We start from the raw sequence: 22,876 nt of genomic DNA on the forward strand, positions 1-22,876 counted from the left end.
TATTGCCCATCCCTAGTTGCCTTTGAGAAGGTGGCGGTGAACTGCCTTCTTGAATCGCTGCAGTCCACGGCTCTGGAGGGTCAACCCACAGCAGATGAGGGAGGGAATTCCAGGATTTTGACCCAAGTGTACACATGTATCCAAAAGCAGGAATATAAAGAGGGGGTTCACTGTTAATCTCAGTAAGAAGTCTCACAACACTAGGTGACTCACCTGATGAAGGAGCAGTGCTTCGAAAGCTACCAAAGTAAACCTGTTGGAATTTAACCTGGTGTTGAGAAATACGCTCAGCAAATATCCTGCCTTGTCTGGTTCAATAATCTCATTAACCTAAAGAGTCTGCTTTCCTACAACAACAGCACTAGGCGAGTCATCCAAGAACTGTCAACAACACACATGTAGAAAAGTTGCATAATGGTAGAAGCTACAGGAGCAAGATTATTATTGGACTATGAATTCCCACTGTACCAAATGGGGTGAACTAGGTCTTTGGTCACAGGCAAATTGTACAAGGTTAGTGGAAAAAATATATTCACAAAAAAAAGGGAATCATGCACGTGTGCACACAAAAACATTAGCCAAATTGGTCATTGCATGGACCAAAAGGAAAAAAAAAATCACATCTGCCTTGACAGGTTTATTATTGAGTCCTGGTTTAGTGAGGAGAACACTATCATGGGGTTAAGCATCTACTGCAACACAATATCCAACAAAAGCTTCGAAACAGCAGTGTTGCACGACATGCTGTTGCAAGCAAGTCAAAGCAGTCTACAAAGTCTCAAAACAGGTCAATGCTGGTTACCATTATCCCTCCCCCATGGCCCAACCTCTGCCATTCATGTCAAGTTATTTACCACATGTTGAACAGCCACCTTCTTGATCCCTAGTACCTAATCCTTCCATGGGCGCAGGCCTGCATCTGGCTCTTCAAAGCAGCCCAACAGGCAAAGGCCAATCGAGAACAATGGCTCGCATTTAAAGAGAGTTGATATTGATGTTGTGTGAAGTGAAGACAGGAAAGGTTTTGATCATAATGTCTTTCTAACCAATTATTCCTGCCAGACATCTAAAGCAGTACAATAATCCACACAAAAACAGCGCCCACTCTTTCCCCCCCAGTGTAGGCTTAGAAAACAGCAGCAGACCCCACTCACAAATCCTCCAGGTGCTTAAAAAGAAAAAAAAATTAAAGTCAGATTCCTGTTGAACTGAAGTGCTAACAGCATCCACATGTTCCTACTTGAATGCCGGAGTGATTTGCTGTTCAAAGTTCATTACTTCTGAGGTGAAATGTATAAAATACTGCTGGCGACTCGATTCAGGACGTACAGTAGGTCACACCGTCAGCAACAGGAGAATTATGGTGCAGGGGCACTGGGTGTTACAGTCATTCATTTTAAACATCCGGAAGTAAAAGGAAGTTACGGACCGTTGCGTTGCGTTCAAAACCGATAGCAAGGCGGTTCACAAAAACTCATCCCCGATGCCACGACAGGAACAATCTCTTGGAATCCTTATGCCTAAATGCGGACGTGTGGCGGAAATTCCACATTCACACTGAGTTGTGGAGACACCACAGCTTATCCAAAATGACACAGATCCTGGAACACCCCCTCACCGCTGCCAACCCAAGCTCTGTCTAACTCTATTTTCTGCTAGCATAGAAACCAGCTTTGTAAACTTTATTTATTAGCATCACAAGTACATTCACACTGCAGTGAAATTACAGTGCAATGCAATGTAGTGTTCACTGGTAGTTGCGATGTGACTGGAGGTTTTGGCGAAAATTCTAATCTTAGGGCAAAGAGTGGATGGGATTTTACAGCTTCACTCGTAAATGAAATTGTAAAACCCTGCCTGAGGTCAATGATCCTTTCCATTGTCTGCCCCGTGCTCCCTCCAATTTCCATGGCAGGCGCTGTGGTATAATTCTGGCCAATGCTATTTTCCTCCTTGGTGCTACTGGGAAACAAGCCGCACATTATTCAAACAAAACAACAGGAAGAAAGTGAAAACAAATTAAAGATATGTTGGTCTGATCTTGCAATCGCCAGAGCGTGTACAACAATATCAAATAAAACTTTCAAGAAATCATCAACTTGAACACACATGATGACCCTTACAGCATATCTTGTTGCTTCCACAATTAACTTTCATAGAAAATTTGAAGAAAGCCGCAGGAAGTGGAAGCTGTGCAGTTGGCTATAGTGACAGATTGGTTTTGTGGCAGAGTTGTGTAGGATGCAGAGCTGTAAGAATAAAAACAAAGTGCTGGAGAAACTCAGTGGGCCTGGCAAACTTCTTAGAGAGAGCGACAGTGAATGTTTAAGAGTTCAATGCGACACTTCTTCGAAACTGTGGGCCTGTAGGAGGAAAGAGCAACAGAATCATAAAAGCACCAAAACATATGCCAGCTCTGGCCTCTTTTGTGCATGGCAAATATAAATTTCCAGATTTGGTTTGGTGCCTGGTCCTTGCTCACTACAAAGGGTCCACAGTTTCCACCTGACTTCTGAGAGATAACAATACAACGAAATAGCGTAAAAGCTTGTTAAATTTTAAAAGGGTCGTTTCTGCCACTTGTGCCCACTCTAAAAAAGTCATTCATCCCATTGAGAATGGATTGATGTGGGAATCTGGATGCAAAGTCCTGTACCTATACTCATCAGCAGTAAGATGAAATCTCATTCAGATCTGCTCTTCATACTAACACTGTAGATACTCTACATGTTGAAGCTCCATTGATATTAACATGTTCTAGCCAACGATTGATAATGTTGTCTGACTGCATTGATTTAATGAGATTTTACATTCAAACTTTTACCAATTAGATTGAGCAGAAACCAGGGCACAATTTCACCTGGGAACATGAAACACACTGTTGATTGCTTCCCTTGCATGGACAGCACAGCGGTCAGCACTGCTGTCTCACAACACCAACCCGGGTTCGATTCCATCCTTGGGTCAGTATATGTACAGGGTTTGTACCTTCTCTCCATATCTGCATGGGTTTCCGCCAGGTGCTCTGGTTTCTTCCTACAGTCCTAAAGATGTTGCGATTAGGTGCATTGGTAATGCTAAATTCTCCCTCAATGTACCCGAACAGGCGCTGGAGTGTGCCACTAGGGGATTTTGATAGTAAATTCATTTCAGTATAAATGTAGGCCTATTAGTGACAATAATAAATAAAACTTTAAAACTTGTAGAAACATCAAGTAAAGCAGATTTAAAAGGCATTTGCAGCAGAACCTGGAATCTTATGTAGCTCAACGTTTTGCTGCCAAAGCTTGAATATTAATGTACTTCAGTATATCATTTGAATAACGTCTCTGCATTACTAAAGCTTTACCTTAATGGATTACCATCCGGTTATACTTCCTCAGGAGGCGAAGGTTTGCATTACACTATCTGATTGCCTCTAATCATTTCCCCCACCACTATACAGGAGCTCCCGTTACTAATTAATTCTGTGGAGATGTTTCCAGACACCAGCCCTGAAATTGCCTTTTACTAGTTTTTAAACCTAGATCTCGTGTATAATCTCACTTGAAATAGTGTTCAGGATTAACCTTTCCCATTCCACTAAGGATCCTTTGTATCTGTTAAAGGTCTGCTGAGTGCTTATTTCAAAAATACCAAGCATTTGTAAAGTGTTTGGTGCTTTTTTAAAGAAGTTTATTAGTATAGCCTTCAGGAGGGGAACACCCTCACGTTATTCAATGTTCAAACGGAAATAAATTCTGAAGGTTAAGATAACTATAATATCCTACTTTTGCCCATTTTACAAGCTGGTTGTGTCCTTCCCCTCACCCTCAACAGGATCTGTTCTGAAATTCTTTCCCTATACTGCTGGAAGCAGATTGGGAAAGTTTTCACCTTTAAATCACATTATATTTTATTAGACCAGTTTCAAAAAAAAGCTATTTTCAACAGGTGTAAGCTCCTCAGGGCAAATACAAGGATCTCTAATCAGAAAAAACAACAAGAACATCAACTTGAATGACAAAGGAATTAAGTTGTAGCTTGGATAAACCAACGACTTGCTAACCCTGACAATTCCTGTGTTGCAACACAGGGACACTATTAGTGGAAACCTGCTCGCATTTCCTTTACCAAGGCCTGAACCATTGTAAAAGGTGGCTCTAATTAGAATATACTCTTACTATAACCAACCGTGATTGCTCTACATAAAAAGGTAAAATTAGATGGAGGGAGTTGCCCATAAACTGCATCTGTTGACATCTTACAATTGGTTAGAAATACAGATTGGCATTGGTTGACGGCAGGAATGAGATCACATGCGATTTGCACCCCCGCCCCCCTTACCCCACCACCAGATCAATCCGTCATCAATGCCCTGTAGGTGCCGTCAGTTAGCTGAAGCCTCACTCATGTTTGTCTCACGTATCAATGCTTTAGTTCCTTTACATAGACGGAGTCATACAGCACAGAGGCCCTTCAGCCCCTTCAACAGCTTGAAGCACTATGTTCTTATCGATACCTGATCACCACCAATAATGGTGCACGATGCCATTGACGCACATGAAATTTTACACTCAAGTTTACACAAATGAGACACAGCAGACACTTAGGTGTAAATTCACCTCAAAAAAACATCCTTTCGATTAGAATTATAAAACACAGGAACCTGGATTGGAGGCTGTTAATGTTATGTCAATTGGATTAATAATAAACAAGTCAAGGGCATTGATGGATGAAATATCTCAAGTATGCATGTTAAAAAAATTTCTGCCAGCACGCTTCAGGCGTCTCCTGACCGAGTGCCGCCGGGGGCCAGGGTCCATCATCACCCCCAGGAATCATATTTGAATTTGATTTTGTAAATTTCCTTTTGAAGCTTTGCTTTCTCGTTACTGTGCCCCTAAGGGCCGTCACTGCCATCTCCACCCCTCTCATTTGATTTATTGATTTTTGTTTCATCAAAACAGTATAAAGAGAGAGAGACTGGAGACATTTGTGTAGTTTGTTTTAGTTACAGTAGCCTTGGATTCATGGAATTTAAATTCCGCCAACTCCCATGGTGGGATTTGATCCATGTCCCCAGAACGAACATTAAGCCTGTGCTAGCTAGCCCGGCGACATTACCACTTCGCCACCATCTCCCCTAATTACCAACATGATTTGAGGAGACACAAGTTAAAAAAAAGTGAGGGGTGGGAGGTTTAGGACGGGTTTGACGAAAAATTTTATCCTCAGGACGGTGACGGTCACAGTCTGGAATGGGCTGCCTGGGAGGGTGTTGGAGGCAGGATGCCTCACATCCTTTAAAAAGCTGGACGAGCACTTAGCACATCATAATATTCAAAGTTATGGTCCAAGTGCTTTTAGGTGCCTTTTGTGCATCATTGTAGACTTGATGGGCCGAAGGGCCTCTTCTGCACTGTAGTATTTTGTGATTCTGATTCCTGTTCTTCAAAGCTATCATAGAAGCTCGATAGTGCAGAAAGAGGTCACTTGGCCCATCAAGCCTGCACAGACAACAATCCCACCTATCCCCATATCCCCTGCTAATCCCCTGACATTAAAGAGTCAACATGACCTACACATTTTTTAGACTGCAAATGGAAACCAGAGCACCCAGAGGAAACCCACGCAGACACAGGGAGAATGTGTGAACTCCCCACACAGTCACCCAAGGCTGGTGCTGAGGCAACAGTACCAATGTGCCACCCTTCTTACTGAAGAGCAAAGTTTTAGTCTCCTGGGTAAAATGTAAATTCACCTGACACTTTCCTCACCATTTCAAAATGTCCTTGTTGCTGGCCCATGCATTAGTTCAGAAGGCACTGTCTGGAACCAACAGCCATTTAACATAGAGCATGTCAGCACACTTACGTTAGATCACCAGGCTTAATGATGTGTGTGAATGAAGGCAGAATATGGTCTACATTAATTACCTGGGTCAGAGTCTGGACTTGGAAACCCAGCCCAGTGAGGTTTTGCTCTAAAGTCTGCCACTGTTGAATTACCTCATCCTCCAGTTTCCAAGAAGAGAAAAATGTTTTACAAGGTTGCATATGTGCAAATGCAAATGAGGCATAAAAACTTCAAAAACTCAAATGGACATGATAAAACTCGTTATGCAAAACACCATTAAAACAGGACTGACAAAAGTGAGCATTAAAAAAAACACTTAGCTTCATGTTCATTCTAAACGCAGAATAGTTAGTATTCCGTATATTTTCTGAATCAAAACAGAGACCATGAAAATAATTTGGGTTTGGCTTAAGCTTGATCAATAGTTTACAACAGCTCAGTCCAGAGTAATGGGCCCCAACAGGAAGGCTTTCTTCCATGTGGCACTGTATCTAGGAATTCCCCAACCTTGCCACTATTATACAGAATGGCTTAGCTCAGGGACTGCATAAAATTCAACCAACTACAGACTGAAATGTCAAGCTCTATAAAAACGAGACATCTTAGCTGCATAATTCACACACTCACGTCTGCAAATCCTAGAAGCTCGTGTGCAGATGTGATTTATATCCTGGATTTGAAAGGTAGCTAACGCCTGGCAAAGTTAGGCTCCAGAGCAAATCCAGAGCTGACGCTGTGCAAATATAAACCTGCAGTCACATCATTAGGTCTCAAAGTCAGCTGTAAAACTTCCAGGCGAAAGGGTTACTAATATGAATTCATACTCACACTTTCCCCGCATCAAAAAAAAAGCATTTTGGTTAAATTCCTCACCTTGGAGGAAGTGCCTGGGACTGTGGGCAGCTGCTATTGCCCACTGCTGTCTGGGAACTTGACAGCAGGCTAAAAGCCGTACTGTCCACACTGTCACCCTTCTAAGGCACAAGCTTTCAAATGGAGACCTCAGAGCTCCAGCAATCTGTGGGCACGTTCTCAAATGTCCAAAGGTATCACATTTCAGAACTTCTTTGTATATGTTAACTGAATAACATGATTTCAGGCACAGCCAAAAGATACTTTCTGCAATTAATTGCATATTTCCCTTTAACTAATGCACTCTTTCAAATGTTCCTATACAGGAGCCCTGGAATTAGGTCAACGGTGAAAATATTTACAAGAGACGCATCCAAGAATACTTGGAAAATCAGTGTGCCAACACACAGACAGCCTCACATCAAAACTACATTTTGTAACATTGTTAAATGCAGAAACGCCAAGCACCTTTGAGCAGTCACAATTTCCCAGATGGGTAAGAGGTTTTAGTTCAGTCGGGCAGCATGGTCGGTGCAAGCGTGGAGGGCCAAAGGGCCTGTTCCTGTGCTGTAATTTTCTTTGTCCACTTCATGTTCTGGTCTCCAGACAGTTGGAGACCGGACATATGAACCAGGGTGGGCTTTGGGACCCAGGACTCTCTGCAAACTGCCTCAGACGTTGAGCTGGAGTCGAAGGCTTCAGACAGTTCCATGGGACTTACCTGGAAAGTTACCCAAAAAAATGTTGGACAGAAAAGTCCTACACCAAGTCCTGAGTAAACACAGGATTGACCCCATCGCCACCTAATCACCCACTAACTAACATTCACATTGGTTCTTTATCAAATTGCAGCTAATGCTGTTAAAAGGTTCACCTTCCCGCAACGAAACAGTGCTGTGATGGACACTACGCTCCACATTTTTGGAGAAGCTGAGCTCGGAGGACCCATGAAGAAATTGCACCGTAGAAACATTCAAGCACAGAGATAATACAATGATGATCGCTTCTTGAAGATTCCAGGCCAGAACCGCTTCCATAATATACTTTCATAATCTAAAATTGACATTCTCCAAGTTTTCTAGCTAGGCAATTACGATTTAACATTTCATATACGTCGTAAGGGAGTCTACATGCAACTTTCCTCTGTCCAAGATTTAGCTTCACATTGCTCATTCTCTTAGCATGAAAAATAAACTAACTGTTCTTTGTATCCAACATACTCAGAGAATCAGCTCCAATCTCCACGATACCTAAGCTGTCCATTTAAAAAGCTTTCTTTCTCCATCACGATAATCTAGACATTGCAAAACAGAGACTATGACAATTTTTGTCACATCAAATTCTGCGTACGGTTGTAGCCTATTGAAAGAAAGTAATAGGCGTTCAGCATTAACCTTCAGATGTGCCCCCAACTGTGCAAACGGAACTGGAAACCCCACGCTTGGCAAGTCAGCCAGTAAAGCAAATGCAAATTTTGCTGCTCTTCAATCCACTTCCATTTTACTGATCGTGTTCGAGTCTGAAATCCACTCACCTTCTCATTAGAAGGGAAACATTTGACTTACCGATACAGGCATGGACTCGGACTGAGAGCTGTGTCCGCAGGATCATGCTGTGTTTCTTTCCCCTCCTGAAAATAGAAAGGAGAGCAGTAATTAGGGCCGGAGGAAATAATATATAAAACCCAAGAACTGAAGGCAATTTTTTTAATGTTGTAAAGAGCCTCAATTAATCTGCTGAAGTTTACGATCTGGGCCCATTGATAAGATGGCTTCCTAGCACTCCAAACACGGGATGAGGCTAACACTCCAAGCATGGGATAAAGGAAAATCTAACTTAGCCAATGAAGTCTTGCCACAAGCTACCCATGTGCAGAATCTACTGCCTCCAATTCAGTTACAGTGGAAAAGGTCTCAATGCAGCTCTCAGCCTTCCGAAGGTATTCCATAAACATACCCCATCGGATCCTGCTCATCATATTCCCATTCTTGTCCTCTGCCTGGCATCCTCACCGGTCCTGACCTCAATAAGACAAGGGAGTACTCAATGAATGACAGGGCACTGGGAAGCTCAGAGATCTGGGAATGCTTGTCCACAGTCCCTGAGGACAGCAGGACAGGTTAATAGAGGCAAAAGGGCCATGCCTTTATCAGCCGTGGCATAGATAAGAGAAGAGAGGTTATGTTGGAGTTGCACAAAACTGCTGGAAGGATAGAGGAGGCAGAAAGCCTCACAACCTTTAAGAGTGCTTGGGTGAGCACTTGAAATGTCATAACATTCAAGGCTCTGGGCCAAGTGCTGGAAAGTTGGATTAGGGTAGATTTAGCGTAGCTTTGTCAGTGCAGACACAAATGAGCGGAAGGGCCTAGTCTGCACTGCAGGCTCTTATGGCATATGACACTTGGTTAATTTCACCGATACTTGTATTCCTCAATCTGGTTTGCAATCAGATATCCAGCAAGTGTCAGTGCACCTTTGAATGTATAACCTGTCAACGTGACCACTTGAGATGGATACCAGAGTGTATCTGAGGCCTGCAGAGCTACATAGAATCAATGTTTGCAAGAGAGTGGGAGGCTTGGAATTACAATGACTTAAATTCAGTACTCAAAAAAGTCAATAAAATTGATTCAAGACAGCATTAAATCAATTTATTAAAAAAATGGCACTTATGTTGGCCTATTAGTCACTGAGAACGAACCCAATTCAAAATAAATTCCTGGTATTTTACAATTGATTTGTAAAACTGAAATGCTTATTAATCCACTATCATGAATCCACACGACATGGCAAGAATATACCTAATATAGCATAGATTAATGTACAAGTCAATATAGACGCTAGCTAGTTGTTGGATGTATTGAAAGGCAGGTTAATTCAAAAACCGGTACGTATAAATCAGTTTCTTGTTCAACCTTTCGATTAGGTTCCTGCCTCAAGATTCTTTTCCACAGCCCACTTCTCCATTCCATCCTCACGAAAGGAACAATGGCAGCTCACATTCACTGATACAAAACCTATAATTAGGCAACTGTTCCACTGCTCTGTGGTGCTTTAAGTTACTGATACTGGGCTGTGTTATATATCATGTATCGCGGCAAGAGTGTTTACACAACTTGGCCAGCAAGCAAAGCTTTTGCCATGGCAACACCTTTCCATGAGAAATGTTGAATAAAAGTGCACTGCAGTCTTTACACAGATGGCTGCGAGGGGGCATCAAGTGTTTCAAAGTAACATCACATGCCCAACCACCAACATTCAAACACCAGAGTGAAACTAACTTACACTGCTCCTATTGGCTAAGTCCTATCCATTGGTCAGTTTCATCACAAATCATCCCACCCTCAGTGTTGAGCAAAATCCAGAAAATTTGTTGCCAATTCTGGAACTGATTTAAAGTTGCTCCCCCAATGCTCTCAATCGATCAGGCAAATTCTGGAACTCCAGGCACTACTCAGGAAAAACCCAATCTTCCCCACGTTTCCATGGGTGGTTTCCACAATTTCCCTTACAAATCACTGAGATGAGCAAAGCATCCGTACCTTCTCCCCTCCTACCTGCCCACTTCTGCACAACCTCACCTCAAAATACACAAGTTGGCCAGGTGGCACTCTTTTAGTCATCTTAAATGCACTGATCGCTCCAGGGGATCAGGTTTACCTTCACAAATTTAGGCTGAGGGATTTGCTCTTTTTGACATCTTGTGTCGGTTAAACAGGAGCTAGTTTACTTGGGAAAAAGCATTCCATCATTGCAGTTTAATCTTCAGGGAACAGTCAATTATCATTGCAGCATCTTACTCTTCCCCAGCCTTTAACTAATGACACTCTTACTGTTGAGCTTATCCTTAGAACCGTAGAATCCTACAATACCATTTGGTCCATTAAGTCTGCACTGACCACAATCCCACCTGGCCCTATACACAACCCCATGCATTTACCCTAGCTAGTCCCCCTGACACTAAGGGACAATTTAGCATGGCCAATCTACCTAACCAACATATCTTTGCACTGTGGGAAGAAACTGGAGCACCCAGAGAAAAAACACGCAGCCACAGGGAGAATGTGCAAACTCCACAGTGTCCCAAGCCGGGAATTGAACACAGATCCCTGGTGCTATGAAGCAGCAGTGCTGACCACTCTGCCACGCAAGCTCCCCTTTTTGTAAGTATCTAATCCATGGCCAGAAAATTCCAGCTGTTCTTCCAGTCTCACTGACAGCAAGCCTGTCATGGGTTTTCTAGGTGGATTCAATGGGAAATCCCATTGACATTGGTGGAACCATTAGATCCCACTGTCGGCCAATAGCAGGATGCTGCCTGCCACTACGAAACAGTGCAGGCACATGGAGAATTCCCCCCATAACTCCAGACTTTATTACAAATATCTAATCTCAGGATTCATGGATTTTATGAATTAAGTTTGGAGTCTGACATTTTTCAAAAAAATGCAAGTTAAATGAAAACACCTGGTTTGAGAGGCTGGTTGCTCCCCCATTATAGACCTAAACTAACTGCAATTCAAAGGGTGGATTATAATGGGAATTATGAGTCATCTCAGCTTTTTAGAAGGGCTGGAATTTTCCGACTTCATCTGTGGATGGGATTCTCTGGTCTCGCTGCAGTGAATGGAGTTTCGACAGGAAACCAAATGGAGTTTCCACTGTTCTCACTGGCAGTGGTCTCAGGGTGTATGACAAGAGAGTTCCACTTCCGATGTCTACAACTGTTCCAATAAGCAGTTTAAAACTTACTCACATGGCTTCCCACCACATGACAAAGGTTTGGAATCATTGGACAGCACGGTGGCACAGTATTTAGCACTGCTGCCTCACAGGTAACTGTGTGGAGTTTGCACATTCTCCCCATGTCTGCACGGGTTTCCTCTGTGCTCAGTTTCCTCCCACACTCCAAAGATGTGTAGGTTAGGTGGATTGGCCATGCTAAATTTCCCCTTAGTGTCATAGGATTAGCAGGATAAATACATAAGGCCCGAGTGGGATTGCTGTCAGTGCAGACTTGATGGGCTGAATGGCCTCCTTCTGCACAGTTGGGATTCTATGGTTCTATCCATCGATAATTAGCTTAAATCTCCAACTGGGATATCCCAAACATGTCACATTGGTGAGGCAACAGATTTCAGGGAGATTTCACACGGTCAAATAAGAATTTCACAGTGACTTCACGTAAGCCTATTTGTGACACAAATAAATTTGAAAAAAACCTTTAAAACTCAGAGCCTGAATTCGCGCCAATTTGGGGGAGGCAAAGAAAGAATCTGCCAGGAGCAAGACGGCCATCAGGATTCAGGGATGTTTCCGATCTAGAGTCACAAAACAGGAGTGCATGGAAACTTGTACGTGACTTGGGAAGTCCACAGTCTCACCGAGCCGGACGGTAGTGGAAGGATCCTGCAAATCCCAGTTTCCCTGTAGTAGAAAAACTGAATAGGATCAAAGTAAATCCCTGAGAGCTGTGGCATACCTGGTTTGGTCACAGGAGGAGGAGGAATCCTCAAGATTCTGTAAAGTATGAGAGCACTTGGGCAGAAATAAAAGTGAAACAGGGATCTGTTGAGTTGTTTGGGTGTAAAATCAAAAGTATTAATATAATAATATAGTGTTCATAGTATAAATTCATAGTACTTGCTTTGGGCAGTAAAAGCTTTTGTTCAAAACATGAAATCTCAGGGCAAAACTCTTAGTTAATAACAGAATTCAAATTTCTTTAAGTTATGGGTCTCCACTCTAACGAATTTACATTGTTAAATTAGTTTAATATAAAATGGTCTTCTACAGTTGTTGGAAAAGCTAATCCTGTTACTATTTCAGCTGATAGATCGGCAAGTCAAATCTAGGTTTGGGTATTAGTTCCTGGGTTATCTTTAGTGGTGGATCTTATGGTTTACCATTGGTATCGATCTGGCGCAGAATTATAATCCTGCACAAAGGAAAACTTCTTGTAAATCATGGGATATTGCCAGGACTTCTGGAAATGTGTGTGGTGGGCACACGCACCTGCCTGCCCTAAATAAATACCCAATTGTGAATAAGGGCTAGCTGGCACATGTTTGTGGGAAGGACAGGAAAAGTAAAATGAGCCAATTGGAACACACAGTTCACCTTTTAGTAACGGGGTTGACTGACGATTCTCAACTGCCCCTTAGTGTCAGGGGGATTAGCAGGGTAAATACATGGGGTTACGGGGATAGGGTCTGGATGGACAGCTGTCACTGCAGGCTTGATGGGCCAAATGGCCTCCTTCTACACCGTCGTGTAGAATTTGGAACTGAGCCACGACAGATCAGCCATGATCTTATTGAATGGCGGGGCAGACTCGAAGGGCTAGTTGGCCTACTCCTGCTCCTATTTCTTATGTTCTTATGTTTCTTATGTTCTTATGTCGTAATTCCATGATCTCATGAATCTAGTGTGATGCCACTTTGTCAAATTAAACATCAGAAAAGCTCAAAATAATAAAAACAAAAAAATTGCAGAAAATGCAACAGTTATCTTGCGAGAGTGCTCTCCCTTCACTCCAATGCAGTAGCACAAAAGCAACTGCCAAGTCTCTTACATTTGATTCCGCAACCATTTCCCTTCTCAGTCTGCACCTTTGTCCAACTCCTTCATATTTTTAAGCACTTGCTAATTACCATATAATTGCTGGAACGGAAAATTCTCCAATATTTTCTCCACTTACTCATACCAAGACATGATGTATTCTCCAGTGCCTCAACATACATCCTATAGTGCAAAATCTAAAATTGCCGATTACTCTAACTGAGGTCCCACTTAGCATTTATATTCTATGTACTTTGCTGTCAAGTTTTGTGGGTGGCACAGTGGCAAGCACTACTGCCTCACAGCATCAGGGTTCAATTCTAGCCTTGGTGACTGTCTGCATGGAGTTTGCACATTCTCCTAGTGTCTGTGTGGGTTTCCTCCCACAATCCAAAGATGCGCTGGTTAGGTTGACTGGCCATGCTAAATTGCCTCCTAGTGTCAGGGGGATTACCAGGATAAACATGTGGGCATATGGGGACAGGGCCTGGGTGGGATTGATGTCAGTGCAGGCTCAATGGGCCAAACAGCTTCCTAACGCATTGTAAGGATTCTATGATACTGCAGTACTTCATCAGCTTTCTCTACTTGAGGCTATTCTGTTAATATTTGATGAGAAGAGAAATTTTTTGATGCGGCGAAGGGTTAGGATCTGGAATGTGCTGCCTTAAAAATGTGTCAGGGGCAGGTTCAGTCGAGACATTTAATAGGCAGTTACTTAGAAACGAGTAGCAGGAGTGAGTCATTCCGGTCCTCCGAGCCTGCTCTGCCATTCATTTTGATCATCGAATTTAATATTCTGATCGCCCCCATTCGCCCCAGGAATTTCTTCTTGAAATCACACATGTTAGCCTCAGTTGTATTATCTGGAAGAATGCACTGGGCCAAAGGGAGAAGCTGAGACAAATGGCACAAGGCAACTTACTCAGAGACAACACAGATGGGCCAAATAGCCTCCCATCTGTGCCAACAATTTTGAACTGTATCCCAGATGCCCTGCTCTTCCTCATCACCCCGTCCTCCAAATAATTATCCTCACTTTAAAAGTTAGCAAATGTACACATACTGACATTTATTTTGTTTTTTTTTTACACATTCCCTATTTCAAAATCCTCTTGCTTTCTTTGGTTAGAATTATTTGCTTTGCCATCAATTGTAGCATTGTCCGTGAACTTGAACACAACTCCATCTAGACCTATATCTGAATTAGCATGCGCAAAGAACAGAAGTAACCTCAGTATAAATTCCATCTGCCAGTCACTAAGAAACTGCCCTCAATACCAATTGGGTCATTCCTTCAGCCTAGTTTTGAAAATCTATGTTTACCATCCTCCCCCAATTTCCCCTCTCGTTCTCTCAAAAGGTTTTCTGAGAATTAATACATACCCTACCCGTCATATCTGTAACCTCCTCAAAATAACTATCAAGTTTATTAACCATGAGCTTCTTTCCTTAAAGTCACAGTGACTGCTGCCACTTATTTTCATCTGGATTACTTAAATTTTATCTGATGATTGCAATACTTTCATCAACTTGTTGTGTTGATGTAGAGTTGGTTCCAATGCTTTATGGTAATACATGAGAGAGTCAGTTCTAATATCAGTGCTACATCTTTGAACTGTGGGAGGAAACCAAAGCACCCAGAGGAAACCCATGCAGACACGGGGAGAACATGCAAACTCCACACAGACAGCAACCCACACCAGGAATTGAACCTGCGTCCCTGGTGTTGTGGAGCTGCAGTGCCACCCTTAATTAATTATGTTACCTGCAATAAGATATAAAAATCTTCAAATTTCCACTGCTTTCTACTTAAATTATGCAAAAAATTGTGAGATATAAAAAGTTATATTGATTGGAGAAGACTACTACGGATATTGACACCCATGGGCCAGCTGTTCCAATGACTGCATTGTATTGACAACCTGAAAGGAAAATTGTGCCATTATTGTAAGAAAACATGAACAATGTTAGTTTGATTTTCCACAGCATTGCATACGTGGAGCCTAGATTAAGCGTTGTTGTTTGGTGAAGAGTTAAGGGTAGGTACAGTTGAGGTTTTTTTTTAAAAGAAGTTGATGAAAACATTGCAATCAAAAGATAAAATTTCAAGTAATCCAGAAGAAAATAAGTGGCAGCAGCCACTGTGACTTTAAGGAAGGAAGCTTTTTGTTTTAAGGATAGGTACAATTGAGGGATTTTTAAAAGAAGATTACAATGGAAATACTATCGACTGTGTGGGAGAATTGAGGAGAAAGGGAATAACTTGTAGAGGTAGAAATGTTTCGGGGAGCATTTCTTCACACAATAAAAGTACTTGAAATGGGAAACACTTCACCCAAAATAGTGGGAACGCCCAGACAATTAAAGGGGTATCTCTGTTAGATAAGGGTATCAGGGGTAAAAAAAAATGTAGATTGATTATGATCCAATTGAAGCAGCTCAAGGGGCTGAACAGTCCGATCGCAGGAGCAGGAGTAAACCACTATGCAGACATAAAATTTAGTTCCACTGCTGGCGTGTACACAGGAACTGGACAGGGAGAAAAAAAACACTGAAGATAAATGCTGCAAAAGACATTTGGAAATGGCATCCCTGTATTTCTGAAAACTACTGCACATCACATCCAGCATTTGACACAAAGCATTTCCTTCACTCAATTGTGACCAATATATAATTAGAAAGTTTAAAAATGAGGTGCAAGAAATAGGCTTGACTTGGAGGAGAGCTGTGGAATACACCAAAAACCTCAGGTTGTAATCAATCCTGCAACAGATTAAACAGAAAATGCATCAAGCTTAAACTGTGTGAGATAAGAATATTGAGCACAAGATTAAAAGGCAAAAGTATTGCCTTCTTTCCAAAAAAAAAGACAGGCATTTCCTTGTATGCCAAAGTCCTGTCTGGTGGTCTTCGCCATGGCAATGACCCCTGCCCTCCTCCTCTCGACATCTTTGGATTGGGAGGGGGGTGCAGAGGGAACTAGCACAGCCACTGCATCTCCCATGTTAATCAGCGATTACTGAAAGTGCTTAACTAATCAGCTCCTGGAAGCACTGACAGACAGCAGCTTAAGTCTGGCATGAAAACAAAAATAAACAGTGCTCATACCCTCAGACACCAATTCCATTGGGTGTAAAAGTGTAATCTAGCCAGTCTGTAGGAAAATAGATCCCATTTCTCTTGAACCAGAAAAGGGAACTTGCTTTTCCAACTGCAATGTAAATGAGCTGCCAGTTCGACACACACATGCGCCACTTTACTGCTGAGTATGAGGAGCTACATTTGAACTCAGTACAGACTGGTGCTAAATCAAGAGGCATAAGCTGGTCCGATTCGTTTAGCTGGGAGTTGCATTTTTACTTGTGGCGTTCGTTGCTCTCTCCGCTGTGTTGGGCTAAATTGCAAAAGTTCAGTCATCCAGCAACATCTCTAATGAGGGATCCTCATGCTCCATAATGATTTGCCTATCAACATCATTCTTCCTCTGCCAGCCTCACACTTCTCTCCACTAAAAGTCCACAGATTCTTTCTGGTTCTGTCACAGCTTGGTGTAGCTCATCTCTATCCAAGACCGCAGGAAACTATGAAGGATCATGAATGAAGCCCAGTCCATCACGCAAACCAGCCTCCCATCCACTGAATCTGTCTACACCTTCCACTGCCTCGGAAAAGCAACCAGCACAATAAGGACCCCACACACACACCCCGAACATTCTCTCTTCTGCCTTCTTCCATCGGGAAAAGGTTACAAAAGTCTAAGGTCAGGTGTCAACCAACTCAAGAACAGCTTCTTCCCAGCTGTCATCAGATTTTTGAATGGGCCTACCTTGCATTAAGTTGATCTTTCTCTACATCCTAGCTATGACTGTAACACCATATTCTACATTCCCTCCTTTCCTTCTCTATAGACAGTATGTTTTGTCTGTGTGGTGTGCACGAAACAATACTTTTCACTATATACCAATACATATGACAATAATGAATGAAAATCAAATCTCTCTCCATCATGATCTCCGTTTTAGAATTTGCTGGTTTAAAAAAGGACAAAATACCTAAGCAGTCCCCAATTAATGGGAAGCTCAAACAAAAAGCAGGGTTGCAGCTTTCCTTTATTTATGCCAAAGAAAAAAAAAATGTTTACTGAACATCATATCCTCCAGTCCTCCCTTTCAGCATTCCAAAGGGACCATAGCCTTTGCTGTAGTGGACTTGCCAACATTGGTCATTGGATAAACGTACGGATGATATTGGAATAGTGTAGGTTAGACAGGCCTTGAATTGGTTTCACAGGTTGGTGCAACATCAAGGGCTGAAGGGCCTGTACTACGCTGTAATGTTCTATGTTCAATCTGGTCCACTGCACATTTTCACGCAGGTGAAATCTGCCCCTCTAACTTCTTGCTATGCAGGGACACAAACACTCATTCCAAGTGAAACAGCAATTTATTTGTACACTTTTCAATTTAATAGATCTTGCTTCCATCGGGGAGACCAAACACAACTGTGGCAGCTTCATGGTCCATTAGTAAGACTGAGCTTCCTTTCTCTTGTTCTGATTCTCCACCTACCCCTACCCATTCTGACCTCCCCGTCTTTGACCTTGGCATTCCAATGAATCTCAGTGCAAGTGCGAGGAACAACTCACCTTTTTGACTTGGCACTCCACCAAGCCTTCTGGACTTGGAGTTCAGTAATTTGAGCATAACCTGTGCCCCTGTTTTGTTCTGTAATTTTTTTTTGCTGGTTCAGTTTTTTTGTCTTCATTCATTTACTCCCATTTAGATGGCTGCTATCCAGACATTCCCATCTCATCTAGACATCTTTGATTTCTTTACTTTGCGCAATCGCCACACCTTTTAGTTTTTGTATCATGAAGCTTTTAGACTCACTCTTACTCTCCCCTCTCACAGACCTTTCATTTTGTTCTTTTCTCATCCTGTGCCTGTTTTCACTTACCCAAATCCTACTGCATTTCTAGTTGATAGAATCTACAATGCAGGAGGCGGCCATTTGGCCCACCATGTCTGCACCAACAATAATCCCACCCCGGGTACTGTCCTATCCCCTACATATTTATCCTCCTGATCCCCGATATTAATTTATCATGGCAATCCATCTAACTTGCACATCTTTGGACTGTGGGAGGAAACCCATGCAGGTATGGGGAGAATGTGCAAATCCACACAGACAGTGGCCCAAGCTGGGAATCAAATCCAGGTCCCTGCAACTGTGAGGCAGCAATGCTAACCACTGTGCCACCTGTTCTCCTCAGTATCTATGAAAGTCATAACCCAAAACTCTGTTCCTCCCTCTATAGACACCGGCTAACCTCCTGAGTATTTACAATCCTTCACATGAAGTCTATTTGTGCACACAGTCTTAAAACAAAATTCTTCTGAATTATTTGGAAACCTTTACAACAATAAGCTTAAAATTTATGGATTCTTGCAGTCCTAAATACCAAGACGCCCCCCACTCTCGTGTCACTGGTCTTTGAGATTGACATCTATCGAATTAATACTGACCCCAGAGATGCCACACAGATTGACTGATGTGAATATTTCAGAGCAGCAAGGCTGGCAAATGTCGACTTAAAGCTGATAATCTGCGTGCGTTTCCTCTGGGTGCTCCAGTTTCCTCCCAACAGTCCACAGAAGTGCAGGTTAGATTGTGAGATTGTGAGAGAGTGTGTGTGTGTGTGTGTGTGTGTGTGTGTGTGTGTGTGTGTGTGTGTGTGTGTGTGTGTGAGATGGAAATAGGACCTGGGTGGTGATTGTGGTCAGTGCAGACTTGATGGGCCAAATGGCCTCCTTCTACACTGTAGGGATTCTATGATCTACAGTTACTGGGTTTAACAAACCCAACTGTTGGTGTTAGTGCAGTTAAAATTGTGGAGAGCAGAAAGATGACAACACTTTACATTGCCAACATTCAACTTCTGAAATAATAAGAAGCGTTACCAAGAACACGGCAACGGATAAACAGAAAACAAACACATATATCAGATAGATCTGCCACTTAGATTTCCCTTATTGACTAGTTGTAGCATAAGGCAGCTTGGGACATATGGTTTCAAAAATAATAAGTATGTAGATCTGGTCAGATTACTGGCAGCAAGATTAAACCTGCATGTACATAGAAATACCAAGAACAACAATTCACCAATGGTAGCCCAGAAATCAGGATTATGCCACAGCTGTTATCATTCTGTACAGGGCCAGGAAATGGACTAGGGGGACAGGACAGATGCCCACTGTGTGACCCTGTTGGGCGGTGCTAGACCCGGCTGCGAATGAGTGTACACCTTCAATAAACAGCTCCCAGTATTTAAGTATTCAAGCCAACTCATAATTCTTTATGCTCCTTAGTTCACAGGGGCAAAACATAAACAGGTACATGTGACATTTGTAATCTGGGAGATCTGTATATCAGAAATGGAACCAAGACCTGTGCTGAGTGAAGAAACACTCATTTTCTGGAAGGCAGCTTGTTAATACAGCTAATAAAAAGAGTTTTTACAGCAACGCGTGGACATATACAAGGTGCATTTGCAAGGTCTCCTCTCATTTTACACAGACTTCAATGCATTAACTCAGTAATATGGTCCACAAGGGGCAATTAAGTGCAACTATCATCTTCAATACTGAGGGCAAGTGGCATTTCTGCAGATTGATTCAATTCAGCAAATTGCTCATTAAACCGGGATTTTTATAAACAAACAGCTCCCATTTAACTAGCTGCTTCACAAACTGAATGGCCCATTTGAAATGAGCACTGTGTAGAGTTTCACAATGTCCCAAAATCGCCAACAGACAGATTACAACAGGGACAGCCTCAGGGTAACTACACACTTCAGCCATCTTAGCTGCACAAATGGTGCCAAGAGGTCAACGTGGCTGTTCTCAATTGGAATGTTAGTCACCAAAAAAAGAAAGGGAATTGCAGAGTTTGTTTCCCCCAGCTTTTGTTTTTCTCTCCTTCCTACCCTATGTACTTATTTCTATCTTGCTGGTCTCCCAATAGATTGCTGGGTGATGCAGAGCAGACAGAGTGGCTTCCATTTCTTTGCCTTTGCAATGCCCCCAACCTCATACAGGGGGAAGTGCCAGAGTTCTGTCTAAAGCAAAACACAGGGATTATCATAACAAGGCGGTACGGTGACAGTGGTTAGCACTGCCGCCTCACAGCATCAAGGACTCGAGTTCAAATCCTGGCTTGGGTCACTGTCTACGTGGAGTTTGCACGTTCTCCCCGTGTATGTGTGGGTTTCCTTCGGGTGCTGGAGCAGTCCCACAGTCAAAAGATGTGCAAGTTAAAAGTGAGGTGGCCATGCTAAACTCTTCCTCAGTGTCCCCAAACAGGTAGACTGTGGCAACTAGGGGATTTTCACACTAATTTCACTACAGTGTGAATATAAGCCTACATGTGACACTAATAAACTTTACATTTTATAGCTTCAAAGCCCACCAACACCTCTACTTTCTCATGAGGCTAAGGAAATTTGGCACATCTGCTACGAGTCTCACCAATTTTTATAGGTTCACCACGGAAAGCATCCTTCCCAGAGGAATCACAGCTTAGTATGGCTCCTGCGCTGACCAAGGCAGCAAGCAGCTATAAAGGGTTGCGAACGTAGCCCAGTTCATCACGCAAGCCAGCCTCCCATCCAGTGACTCAGTCTAAACTTCCTGCTGCCTCTCAAAAGCAGCCAGCATAAATCGAGAATCCCACACAATGTGGGCATTCTCTCTTCCACCTCCTTCTATTGGGAAAAAGATACAAAAGTCTAAAGATCATGTACCAACTGACTCAAGAACAACTTCTTCCTTGCTGCCAGACTTTTGAATGGACCTACCACGTATTAAGCTGATCTCTCTCCGCACCCTATATTCTACACCCTCTCCTCCCTCATGGACTCTATGAACGGTATGTTTTGTCTGTATAGCGCCCAAGAGACAGTACTTTTACTATCCCAAGAGATGTGATAATAATAAATCAAACTTATTCAGCAACGGACAGAAAAAAAAATGGAACAAGCATGTATATTCGGATACCATCTTTTGTCAAAAATACTTGAACTTTTAAAAGGTAATTGAAAACAAGAGTGTAAGCTAGGGGCACGTTCTCACTGGCAAAGGCCTGTTATTGTTTAAAACTAGTACAGAAAAAAAAAAATCACAATATTAACCAGCTACTGGTATGCAGCTGATGTTTTTTGATGAGATGTTCCTGAGATGTACACGTTGCCAAAATGTTTCTTTAAAAAGAAGTCAAGCTGAAGGGGCTTTTGACTCATCTGTTTGCATGGAAACAGAATCAGATAGCTTATCATAACTAAGGACCGTTACAGAGTGCTTTGAGCTTTATCATGATTCCTGGAGAGAGATCAGGACCCAGAGAAGTAATTCTCATTCTTCACATTTTTCTAACTTCACCCCTGCCCTCAAAAAAAAAACACAACTTCATGTCAAATACCTGTTCCCACCTCAAAAAGGCTGCCAGGCATAAAAATGCCTGGTTTTGAAGCAACCTCTTACGACTTTATCTTTACCACCACAGCCTATTACTGTCCATCAGCAGTCAAACACCTACAGCCATAATACCAACAAAACAACCTCGCATCAAAGAGCAGATGATGTTATTCCTTCTCGATACCTAGAACATGCAGTTTTCATTCTATTTCTTCTGCTATAAGTTCGGACAATTAATCAGTCTCCTTTCGCCCCCACGGGCAGAGAGTTGAACATGAATGTTACTGCTGTAATGTGTTTGGGGAAGTCTCAAAAAGTAGCTCACCCCAGGGAAAACTGTAATGCATCCAGACAATTTTCCCAAGGGACGGTTTTCCTGCCCAGTGTTACAAGTTACCAAGACGCTGTAATTAGCTCTGCGCCTCACTGGTAGTATTTCCTCACTCTCCAAACACTCTCAAGGTCTTCAAAACCAGACAGCCCCACAGCATTAAAGCTGTACCTTTGTGTTTCTCATTTCATCTTTCATGTCAAAGCTGTGCAACTGGGAAAGATTCCCACACAAAACTGGAGATTGGGGGTATTTTCCAGGATGTGATTGTAATGGAAAAAGCATTACGCAGCAACCTACTGGTTCATTTCTAATAGCAAGTTTAAGTTCATTTACTACTGTCGCAAGTTGGCTTACATTCACACTGCAATGAAGTTACTATGAAAATCCGAGTCACCACACTCCAGCGCCTGTTGGGTACACTAAGGGAAGGATTTAGGCATGGCCAATGCACCCACCCAGCACATTTTTCAGACTGTGGGTGGAAACCGGAGCACCCAGAGGAAACCCACGCAGACACAGGGGAGAACGCGCAGACTCTGCACAACAGTATAAAGAATAGTCGAGTAAAAAATTTAAAAAAGGTCTGGTCATCCAGGAACAGTTCTGAAATAGTTCATATTAATTCCTACTGATCATTACATACTGTATTACTCATTGCTCCACTGTGATTATCATGCATTATCTATTCAAGGGGGTCTCTCAGAACAGGCCCAGAAATTAAGACAGATTGCCTGTTGTGATTTTGCTTTAAAAATAATGTGCTAAGTAGCCAGAACATAAACCAGACATTGTTCAGAGGAGCTTTCAGTTTTGCTAG

At 42.5% G+C, this 22,876-nt stretch overlaps 1 protein-coding gene across 12 annotated transcripts in view; it reads right to left on the bottom strand.

Moving 5' to 3' along the window:
- The window catches only part of fhod3b (formin homology 2 domain containing 3b), a 560,180-nt gene that overhangs the window by 500,635 nt on the left and 36,669 nt on the right, over positions 1 to 22,876 (bottom strand). For all 12 annotated transcript variants that reach the window (XM_080202871.1, XM_080202833.1, XM_080202860.1 and 9 more), the window contains exon 3: positions 8,256 to 8,320. In XM_080202871.1, coding sequence (XP_080058997.1) covers positions 8,256 to 8,320 — 65 coding nt within the window. The remainder of the gene's footprint in view (positions 1 to 8,255; positions 8,321 to 22,876) is intronic.

This window comes from Carcharhinus amblyrhynchos, chromosome 2 (assembly GCF_965287045.1).
Source record: "Carcharhinus amblyrhynchos chromosome 2, sCarAmb.v2.hapA, whole genome shotgun sequence".
Classification (NCBI taxonomy): domain Eukaryota; kingdom Metazoa; phylum Chordata; class Chondrichthyes; order Carcharhiniformes; family Carcharhinidae; genus Carcharhinus; species Carcharhinus amblyrhynchos.